Source organism: Trypanosoma cruzi, genomic scaffold (genome assembly GCF_000209065.1).
Source record: "Trypanosoma cruzi strain CL Brener 1047053517159 genomic scaffold, whole genome shotgun sequence".
NCBI classification, from domain to species: domain Eukaryota; phylum Euglenozoa; class Kinetoplastea; order Trypanosomatida; family Trypanosomatidae; genus Trypanosoma; species Trypanosoma cruzi.
Genome location: NW_001849566.1, coordinates 190559 through 201516, shown reverse-complemented (window position 1 = coordinate 201516; position 10958 = coordinate 190559). Strand labels below are relative to the sequence as shown.

The 10958-nt window shown below is 49.8% G+C and overlaps 4 protein-coding genes across 4 annotated transcripts, besides 4 other annotated features; all 4 read right to left on the bottom strand.

The window, feature by feature from the left end:
* Positions 1–1512, bottom strand: Tc00.1047053511719.41 (hypothetical protein, conserved; the record flags this gene model as incomplete). Its single annotated transcript, XM_801502.1, has 1 exon — positions 1–1512. A coding segment is annotated over one exon (1512 nt), but the record flags the coding sequence as incomplete, so codon positions are not given.
* Positions 1–10958: a sequence feature (heterozygous, non-Esmeraldo-like haplotype).
* Positions 2606–2665: a sequence feature (T-rich).
* On the bottom strand, positions 2839–3276 carry Tc00.1047053511719.30 (hypothetical protein, conserved; the record flags this gene model as incomplete). The annotated part of the gene is made up of 1 exon (XM_801501.1): positions 2839–3276. One exon carries the CDS (start codon positions 3274–3276, stop codon positions 2839–2841), a length of 438 nt encoding a protein of 145 aa, XP_806594.1.
* Positions 3430–3460: a microsatellite.
* Tc00.1047053511719.20 (hypothetical protein, conserved) lies at positions 3561–4172 on the bottom strand (the record flags this gene model as incomplete). The annotated part of the gene is made up of 1 exon (XM_801500.1): positions 3561–4172. One exon carries the CDS (start codon positions 4170–4172, stop codon positions 3561–3563), a length of 612 nt encoding a protein of 203 aa, XP_806593.1.
* Positions 4222–4263: a microsatellite.
* On the bottom strand, positions 4410–10958 carry Tc00.1047053511719.10 (phosphatidylinositol 3-related kinase, putative; the record flags this gene model as incomplete). Its single annotated transcript, XM_801499.1, has 1 exon — positions 4410–10958. A coding segment is annotated over one exon (6549 nt), but the record flags the coding sequence as incomplete, so codon positions are not given.

Sequence of the window (10958 nt, the reverse complement as noted above, 5' to 3'; positions counted from 1 at the left end):
CAGAGATTGCACCTCCGCCATTGCGCCCTCTAGATTTGGTGTTAATTCTTTTGCCACAGCCGATAGCTTAAGAGACTCCATCGATATGGGCTTCGGAAACTCGTCCGAGGAATGTAATGCATTCGCCACGGTGGCAATTTGCATTGAATACAATGGTTTTGTAATTTCCGTTCGCAGGTGGTCAACAGCAGCCCTTAGCAAACGAACACGTTCGTCTTCGGTGAGAATCTCCCTTGCGACATTGCTCAAAGAGTATCCAAATGCGGCATCGCAGTGCTCTAAAAACTCATTTCTTTTAGCATTAATAGCCGCCAGAAGTAAATCAAACTGTTGGTTAACAGCATCCTTCTTTTGCTTCGCAAATGAAACAATCCTCTGGTGCTGATTCACCCAATCCGCAGCACTTTGCTGCCTTTCTTGTAATTGCTGAGAAAGCCTCTCCAAAATTTGTCGTCGAGAATCGCCGCCAAGAACCTCCGGGATAACAATGAGGTCCTCCACGTGGGACGCCTTCTTGGAAACACACAGGGCGCACAGTAGCTCCTTGGAGAAACGATCAAACAGCTGAAGCTCCTTATGGTGCACTGGACACTGAGGTTCGGATTGTGCCACGGAGTACGGAATCCAACGCACTGTCAGCATCGCAATTGGAAGCACAAACTTCAATGGGTCCTTAAAAATAATTGCGGATTTATCTAAAACAAAACAACTGGTAGCAGAGGAATTGATGTCGAAGATATGTTTCGCCTCGAGCTCCGTCTCAGCAAATAGCATGTTCCCAGGTGCGGCCTCGTAGAGAACGATGGGTGTGTCCAAGTATTCAGGGGATTCGTCGCAACGCGCTCGTGATCCATCCGACTCCAAGAGACGTAATTGTGGGTAAAAGTATTGATTAGGCAAAACTCCTTTTGTCACAACGAAAATGTTTTTATACGCCCTGAGACCTGGGGCCCGTTCGGGGTCTTTCTCCATCAGTCGAATACGATGCAGTTTTGTAACCTTGCCATAAAATTGCTGGGGCGAGAGAACGGAGAAAAACTGCTCCACAATGCGTTTGCGAACACTAGGGGAAAGCATTCCTTCACTAACAGGCATATCCTTCACTTCCTCAGAGATAGGAGATAAGACTAGAGCGCGTACGTCCTTTTCAGTTTTCTGAGTCAACGTCAGTTCCAAAGCAGCCGGTGAAAATTCGGAACTCCTCTCATACTCAGTAACTCCTCTTCTGGTTCGTTGTTTTTCAGGGGTGGTGACTTTTTTTTCGGCAACTAGGCTTGAAACAGAAGATGCGTGGTGGCTTGCCGAGGTAACCAATTTATTTTTTTCATGGCCTCCCACCCCGTTCTCAAACTCTTTGGTTTCCTCCAGAGGCATTACATGAGAAGGGCTTGGCGAGGAGTGCAATGACGCTTGAGAGCATTGGTGTAAAGTGCTGCCTCGAGCTCTTGCCGAGTCATCATCCTGAATAATAGATGGGTATACCAAAGCTTTTGGCTCTTCATTAAACCGCATCGAGAAACCTTTAGAAGGGGCAACGGTAATCCGTTCCGGAGACTCCTGTAACACCGGGGTTCCCACATGGTAGGAACCTTCTTCAACAACAAACTGAATTTCACTCTCACTATCACTGGCGTTCCGCGGGGCATCTGGCCTCAGTTGTACCTCATCTATGTCACTCGCCTTGTCTTACAAGACGAGAATGCGGGCGGTTTAGGCTTTGGGTCAGATACTTTAGGAGCGCTTAAGGGCTTTTTTTCTTTTGAGGAACTACGGCTATCACGTTTAGGAGAACCGGAGGGAGTCGGTGGTAACACCTGCGATAATTTTGCCGCTTGGTTTGGGTTCAACGGTGGAGCAAAAGGTACAGAAATCTTTGGCGGTGAATTTTCGGGTGGAGCGGTTACCAAGAGGTTCTTTGTACCAGGCGTCGTCGAGTTCGCTGGCGGCGGCGCTTGCATTTTACCATGTGGTACGCCAGGAATCATTTGTTTTTTCATCATCCCAGGCGGCGGAGGTCCTTTTATAAGCTTTGCTCCAGGAGGCAGTGGAGAACCCTTCATCATTATCTTCACGCCCGAGGGAGATGGCCCGCTCATCAGCTTCGCCCCGGGCGGCAACAGTACTTTCTGCCCGTGGTGCTGCAGGGAATAAGAAGAGACACTTTCCCGTCCACTCAGTGCAAATGAGTGCACAAGTTCTTGCGATGGAGACGCATTCATGGATTGCGAAGGCGGCATGCCTGGCTGATGTATAGAAGCTGCTTGCTGCGACTGTGTCATGGAATTTTGAAAGCCCCGTGGCGGTGGTGAAAAGGTGGGAAGGAGCGACGGCGACGAAGTTTTCATTGGCGCGGAATGAATTGCTGAAAAAGAGGGAACGGGTGTGGCAACTCCTGGAGGTGTCAGCTGCCGAGATGAGCGACGGGAACCTACCGTCAGCGGTGTTTCGGTATAGCCCCTTTCAGCCCCTGTCGCCAGTGACGAGGTGGTGGTGGTGGCGTCGCCCTTCTTCTGTTTTTTGCGAAAAAAAAACGAGTTCATTTCCCCGCCTCCTCCTCTCTCCCTTTTTCTGCAAGTAAAAAATAAGGCACATTGCAGCAAGGCGTAAATAAAAAAAAAAAAAAGAGGGAAAGAAATAAAAAAAGTGGAGAAATAAATCAAAGAAATACACACGCATACAGAAACAGAGAGAAAAGTTTTAAAAACCGTTAAAAACCGCAAAAAAGAAAAACAATTACAATTCAACTGATGATGTTTGTAAGGAAGACAGTCGCGATAAAAGTAGATTCACCCTTTCTGCCTTTGTGATGAATTTTCTACGGCCTCCCCCTCAGTCAAATCAATTTTCATCCTCGACAAGCGGCTCTTCCTCAAAAGTGCTGATGCCTTCAATGTGGGACAAATGTTCATTGAAGAGATTCTGCATTGTTGCCGAGTTTTTCGTCTGTTGAATTGTCTCGGACATTCTTCCCATCGCCCCAATGTGCCGCGACAACGGCGTCTGTTGGTGCACAGCGGAGGCTCTGGCGCTCTCTCCCCATGCGCAATGCTCCGTCAGATGTGTCAGGTGCATCCCATGAAGGTTTTCATCCGCAGCAGCACCAATGAGGAGCGGCATTGTGCGTCTACCATTTACTCGCATGAACTCCTCACGAATAAAGTTGTAATCAAGCTTCTCCTTGGTCACCTGCGTCGCGGCCCACAGAGTCCCGTGGCAGCGCATCAGCTGGTGGAACATCATCCCCTGTGCAAGCCGTCTAGCACAAATGTCGTTCATCCTAATTTTAACCCCTTCCTATTCGCCTATCAAATAATTTGTATAAAAAAGGAAGAAAGGTAGGCAATAAAAGAAATTCTATAAGAAACCATGTAGAAGAAAACAAACACAAATGACATTTAAATCCCCCCCCCCACACACACACACACAGACAAAAAAAAAAAAAAAAAAAAAGAAAAAAAAACCGTTTTTGACACACCTAACGACAATTGCCCATGTATGCATTTGTGTAAGTGTTTGTAGATTGAATTTATCTGCCTCTACGGGAAAGCAGTCAAAACAGTTTAGGTATCCTCCTTTTTCTGCCCTGCCACGCTATCCCCGTTGCTCGACAGACCGAGGTGGTCCAACTTCTTTACGCCAATGTATGCAAAGCCCGCAGCACGCAACTCTTTTTCGGTTGCATTGTCATCCCTCGCATAGTCCGGAACTGGTGAAATTGTGGTGCTGCCTGTAATCCGTGGTGGGTCCTCCTGCAAGTACATTAATGAGCGCATCTCCCAGTAAAGAGCAAGAACGAAGATGACAGTAGAAATCCGAAAAAGCGTCCAGCTCCAGTCCCTGTTGTACCCCCAAAAATCAAAAAACGGGAGATTTTCGCGGGATTCAAAGCGCGGGTCCTGCCAGTGCGGCTTCTCGGGGTCGATGTGCTTCAAATCGTCAGGATCGTACAGCCGAGGATCCGTCATGTGCCGCATCGCCGACGCAGTGTCGACGTACGGCTTTGGCGGAATGGGAGTCCGCCGCTTTCCGCGTCCAGTCATGAGCCGTAGTAGCCACTTCATTTCGTGGCAGCCATCTTTCATGTTAAATCCGAGAAGACAACATGCATCAGAAAAAAACAAGAAAAAAAAAAAGAAATGGAGTGCAGAATTTCCACCCGTGCCGAAACGCATGACATGAGCCCGTTCCTCTGATCCCCCTGACACTCTTGTAAGGCTCCTTTTATTATTATTATTATTATTATTATTATTATTATTATTATTACCGTCAATGTGTTGTAACGTCAAAAATTTACTCAAATCTCCCGTGAGAGAGTCTACAATATCTTCTTCTTTGGTCACTCTGCCGTCACTCGTCTCCTCTCGCCACTCTCTCCCACCACGCACACCGCCTATGCGGCAGTAAATTCGTCACAACCACGGCATCCACCAGACGTACATCTCGGCAAGATTTTCAACAGCGGAGGAATGGCTAATCAGGCGCGAGACTTGGCCCTCACAACTGAGTGCAAAAGTGTCCTTCTCGCGGGTACTACTGTACAAATCGAGAAAGCCATCCAGACGACGTGAGACGCGCCCAATCAGCTGTTTGGGATCAAAATTCCTCTGACGCAAAGACGAATGCCGCGTCCACTCAACGAGAGGTTCATAAAGTAAAGTTTCAACGACACTCATGACAGCGGTTTTGTTCTTCATTTGGCACCGAAGGGCCACCTGACAAGATGCGCGGAAGGGTCCGTCAACGCCAAGTATCCCCATACCGTCAACCACGTTTTGTGTCAGGCGAAAGCGCACCCGCTCTGGGACTTCTAGTGACTCACCCTTGTCAAATAGACACGCAAAGTCCACATGCATGAGCTCCCCACAACGCAGATCCAACATGAGGTTCTCACCATGTCTGTCGCCAAGACCAACGATATGCCCCGCAATACTCCAAAGTGCCGTTGCTTGCGTGTAACTGTTCCGTGCATTAAACCACTCCTGATGACTATGGAAGTGACGGTGAAACCAGCCGTGCAGAACCGGCCTCGTTTTGGGAAAGATATGCTTCTGTAGCATATCTAGCTTGCTGAGGGACCCGCTGTCCACCATGGATTTCCACACCTTCACCTGAGAAACACGTACACCCGTGCCGTCCATTGCATAACAATCCTCCACCACCCTCCGAAAGGGACTGAGGTTGTTGACCCATTCGATAATGGCGCAATCATCACTGAGAGCGGAAACTGCGTAACGACGTAGCGCAAATCGCTTGCGTCTCGGCTCCGGATCCGTCAAAAAGAAAGTGTTCATCAATGAGGCAATTTCCATCATTCGCATGTCCTTTCGTGGTTCGTCTCTCGCCTTACAAAGAAATAAAACCCGCTCACCCTCATCGCTGACTACGGTTATGCGCTTAGGCTTTTGAAGAGAACTCATAATAGTCACACGATCCTCCAAACTCTTAAATGCTGCAGAGCCTGCAAAGACAGAGCTGTTCTCTGCCCCGTGCATGACATTTGGAGAAAGGTTGGCCATCGTCGGAAGAATAATTCGTGTCGATGGAAGAATACGCTGAATGCGCTGCATAAACGACTGCCCAGCAATCGACACCTCCGACGATGAGCGGCCACCAGCAAGACTTGTGGCGGGGCAGTTGCAGAGTTCAATGAAAGACTTGAAGAAAGAAAGCATGTTTTCAACAAGCTTCTTCTCACTCGGGATGCGCTTCACAAACTCAAGGACAATCGCATTGTGCACCGTCTCTCTGCGGTGGTGTTGTTTGCTAAAAACAATGGGAAGCACTTGCCACAGACACTGTTGAGGAAACTCCATCATGAGATTGACAACCGTACCTGTAATAATCTCAACCACGCGAGTGTTCTCATGACCAATGCGAGACAACAACTGTGGAAGGGCCATGATGAGCTGCGTGGCAGGCAATTTTGTGTCCTTTTGAAGGAGATAAAGCTCCATCATTTCATTCATTTTTTTAAGCACCGAATCCGCAAGGGCAGAGATGGAGCCGGACTTCGAGGTCAGCGTGGCGAGGATGGCGGAACAATTAAGCCACAGTGTGAGCATGCGGGGTAGGGAGACAATCATCGTCTTACTGCCCCGTCTTAGCGCCAGCCCAAAATGGTGTATCGCCTGTAACACATACGACTCGACATTGCGTACCATCTTTTTATCCTCCATGTCATCCGAAGAGGCACTCAAAACCATACCGGACTCCTGCACAGGGCTCTGAATAGAGCGGTATAAAGTGTCGTAAAACAACGCAAGATGATGGTGGGCCTTTTCAGAGTCACTCATTTTCAATGCCGACTCATACCCCGCAATCACCTCCCGAGAGGTTTGGTAGCCCGTCTCTTGCCTCCACCGTGTGACAAGCACCCGCAAATTGGCTCGAATGACTAGCGGAACGAGCTTATTGTTGACAGCATCCTCGGCAAATTCAATGGCTTGATTAGACATGTTCATCTCGTACAGTAGCTTCGCCACTGTGGTGCAGTGCGATGGGTCGAGAAAACCATCACTAAAACTTGCCTGCTTAGCCGCACTAAGTGCTGCCTCCAGGAACCCCTCATCACGCAACATTTTTGCGTGCTGCATCCACGTATTCGTCACTTCTTCCTTCATATCAAACGCCCGAAAAATGGATCGGTGGAGAGACATCAAAAGTTCTTGTGTTTCCGGTGTGGACTCGGTTAGTCTAGCTCGTTGTTGCAGCAGGGATCCAAACTCCCGAAAGCATGCCGCGTTCTTAAGGACGTCATCATGAACAGAAATCATTTTCCCATCGGAGCCTGCCGGTGGGGCTCGCAAAGACGTCACGGTCTCTGCTGCGGTTTCAATGTCCGTTAAGGCGTGAAGTACAACCACGTGCTGATATACTTGAGCGTAGCTCTCCCTAAAAGCTGCGCGGATAACAGGGGCGATTTTCCGTCGCTGCATTTTACAGGCGGAGAAAACCTCCTTCAGCGTCCCTCTCTTGCAAAGTAAGTTGTTGAACGCCACAATGGGTGGCGCCAGACTCACTGGGAGATCCTGGCGAGTTTGGATATTCTTCCATTCACCAAGGCGCCACGCTGCCTCATTCGCGTAGTTCTGCAATGCTGCCATCCTTGCCTCCAAAAAAAGCTTATCCTGTTTTCTATGCTCAGCTGAGACACGTGAAGATTGGAGCAGCAAAGCCTGGCTGTAACGAGACATGAGGTGTAATTGCCCAAGTTGTTGCATACAACGCAGCGCTGTAAACTGATGATTGATACTGTTAGGACGCTGCTGAAGCACCAATTCGCTTGCCTGAAGCGCCAGACTCCATTCTCCGTTGTTTTCATATGAAAATGCCGCATCCTCTAGTTGGTGCTCCTGTGTGCGGTGGAGACTCCTTGAAGAGTCCCTGTCGCCGAGGGTGGCAAAAATACGTTGAAGAGAGATGTTTTTTTGCATCACATCCTGAATGGATGGCAAATAACGTTGGCTCTCAATGCATCTCAACGCACGCACGTTACTTCCAATGGCTACAGCCGCCTTGGCCCGTGTTGTCCAATCCACTTGAAGAAGAAACTGTTTGCAGACATCGTCAACACGCATCATTTCACTTTGGTCCACATTTCCCCCACGCTGCACGTTCAGTTGATGGATGGCACGAATCAAATTCAAACGCAGGTGCTCAATATCCTCCAGTATGTGAAATACCTCTTGCACATGTTCCTCTACACCAGTGGCCCGAGCCCCTGGTGTGACCACCTCCCTCATGATGCTTTGCGAATATATTGAACCTGATTGCTCCTTCCCGTGTGATGCATCTGGTGACGCAGCGTGGAGCAAATTCATCACCTCTAATAAAACCGCGTTGCAATGGTCAACATTACCTGCCCGTAGAAGGTGAACGATAATGAGCGGCAAAAGAAACGTAATGAGGGCATGATCGCCCTTAGCCATGTTGCGCAACGAACCCATCATGCGCCCAAAAACGCCCTCGCAGCGCTCGACAAGGTCGCAGAACCACGAGTCCATCCACTCGGAAAAGGACATTTTAGAGAAGTACACCGGGCTGCGTCTTTCAGTCTTCGTGATGACACGCTTGTCGTAGCGAGTAGTGGTGTATCCCGCCAGCATCTGCCGGCACGTCGGCTCCAGGTGCGACCACCACGTATACTGATTGAGCTCATCAACGTGTAATACCTCCTGAGTTTGGAGGGGCAGCCGATCAAGCGGTTGCCGCTCAGCGTCCGTACAGACACGCAAGAGCTGTTGCACGGCGTAGGCAGCACGGTCATGCATTGTAGGGTCCGCTGTATTCGCAAGAGCCCGTGGACAGTAGACACTGAGCAATTTGTGCGCCAGAGTGCGCCAGTCCAGTACGTCCTCTGGCAGGAACTGCATGCCCCGCAAATCCGCACTACGGCCGCTCTTCAGAGAAAACGAAATTGTACCCTCACGCGGCGTAAGCTCTCTCCCCGTTGCAAGCAGTGGAGCGTGTGAGTGTGCCGCGGCACCAATCATGCCCACGCAAGCCAAAATGTACTCGATATGATCGTCACGCAGCTCACACGCGCAGTTGAGCAGCGTAGGAATGAGCTGCGGACTCGCCCCAGCTGCCCGCGTCATTTCCATCCGACCAGCACTATCAGTTTTGGAGAGATATTGATAAAGGGCCCGGACAAACACCTCCTTACACTTGGTAGAGCTTGAGTGCATCACCGACAGGAAGCCAGCAACAACAACGGTGGCGTTACGCTCACTAACTATTGGAGTATTTTCCACATTCAATGATTCTGCAGCGGAAACTTTATTGCCGCCATTCACCCCCAATCGATGAATAAGCACATTTGTCTTACCCATCACCTTGAAATACGACTCCCAGAAAGCCTCCTGCGAGGAACTTTCGTACACGATACGCATGGCTTCTTCCAGCAAAGGCAAAGGATCGCCCTCATCATCACAATCATCATAACCACGACTTCCGCCGTGACCCTCTGCCAGCTGCCCCATGCTCAGTATATCCACAACAATAGCAGGAGAGTGTTCTTTAAGGTATTCCTTTTTGCAATTTGCGATTAAATCACGCCAGACGGCGCACACTGGTCGCACCAGTTGTGACCGCACACTACAGTGCTCCAAAATGGCCGGCAACTTGGGTGCGATAGACGTCGCATGAGAACCAAGAAAGCGTATTAGCAATGACAGGCTGCATAGGCACCGCCGTACAATGCATATAGGGACATGGTGACTCTTCTTCAAGGGTCCATTACTGAGGCCCACCAGCTCCGCCATGGCATCCAATACGTAAAAGACATCTTTCGTCAGCGCCCTTCCTTCTGTTGTTATTGTCACCGGTGTCACCAGCGCTTGTAGAATCATTTCCGTCAACGGACCACACTCCACAATGGCGAGCGCCATTTCCACTGCAAGGTTGAAGTTGGAGAGAACACCGTCACCAACATTCTCCCTTTTGTCCTTTTTAAGACCCGTATCCATGGTTTCACGTCGCGAGCCCGCTTCGCGGAGCCGACGCCCAGCCTCGAGGTATATAAGACTGACAATAAGCGATTCACGCGAGTGGGCCACCATCTCTGGCAACTCCTCCAAAGGCCTGGAAAGAAATCCCAACAACTTCTGCACCTTCTCTAGCTTCACCGACACTGACTCACGGGCATACTCCAACAAAATGTGTGCCATGACCCTAGAAAATATGCCGCCCGGGGAAGGCGTCTCCCAGAGAAGCGCAGCTATTCGTTGCAGCTTCTCCTCACCGCCGTCGGAAAGTACACAGTGAGGCAACAAATCCTCAAGACTAGCCAGGACGACCTCCCGTACATCGCTTTCTTCCAAGTCGCACATGGCCTTAAAAAAAGAAGTGTAAATCATTTCAGCATCTCTCCAGCACAAATCAGCCACCGACCACGAGAGTTGCAACATGATGGCATGAGCCGCAGTCAACGCAGCAGATTTGGTGGAAAGCGTGAAGTCATTTTGTTCCCAAATTTTAATGCACACCTCAAGAACACTGCTGCAGGCTTTCCGACTCCGTTCTTTATGCCGTGTTGGGGCGATTACCAGCGGTAGGGACGCAATAGCAAAGGAAGAAACGTCACGGTAAATACCCTGACGCACAAGAACCGTTTGAAACTCGCCGGTAAAGGCGGCCTGAAGCGTCTCCAGGAAGAAATGCTGTTTCGCCGCCTCATTCTCTTCAAAACGCAACAAATTGTCTGAAAACATATGCGTAATGCTCTCGTTGTCCCATCGAGTAAAAAATATGCGCAACGCTAACGCCGCGTAGCCACGACGAATGATGCAATTGCTGTGATTCAAGCCACGTGACAGAATTATTTCCTCCATGGCATCCCACCGCACGGGAGAAAGCGCCACACACAAGCAAACAAAAGACAGCAGCGTGTCATTGAGCTCATCAGACCCCAGTGAAGACCTGGCAATGAGGAATTGGCGTCCCGCCCAGCCAATTGCCTCCAGAGGTGCGCTGATGCCACGCAACACCGCCTCAACACCACCACCTCTATTGCTTTTGGTGGTGCTGTCACTATTCATTTTTTCTTCCCCCTCCTCCCCTTCCTCCTTTTCTGCTTTACTGGAGTGCTGGCGGTGCGGCTGTTCTCGACATCGTTTGCTTGAAGCAACAATAAAAACACCATCTTCAAGGTTCAGGGTTTCCGGCATTTTAGCCGTCTCTTCCTCTTCCTCGTCGTCCAGGACAATCACCTCCGAGGCCGTTGCAGCTTCCCCATTGCCACAAGCAGACAAATGGGAACGCAGCCACTCCGTTATGGAAACCGTATCGGTCACGAGAGCCACCATTTGCTGCCAAAACAGCATAGGCGCTTCGTCACTCGCACTCTCCTCAAACGACAAATCCGAGATGCTTAAGGCAATCATTTCAAGCACTTCACTGATTTCCCTCAATGTAGTCAGCATGATAGCTGCGGCATCACTGATTGCCTCCACCTCGGC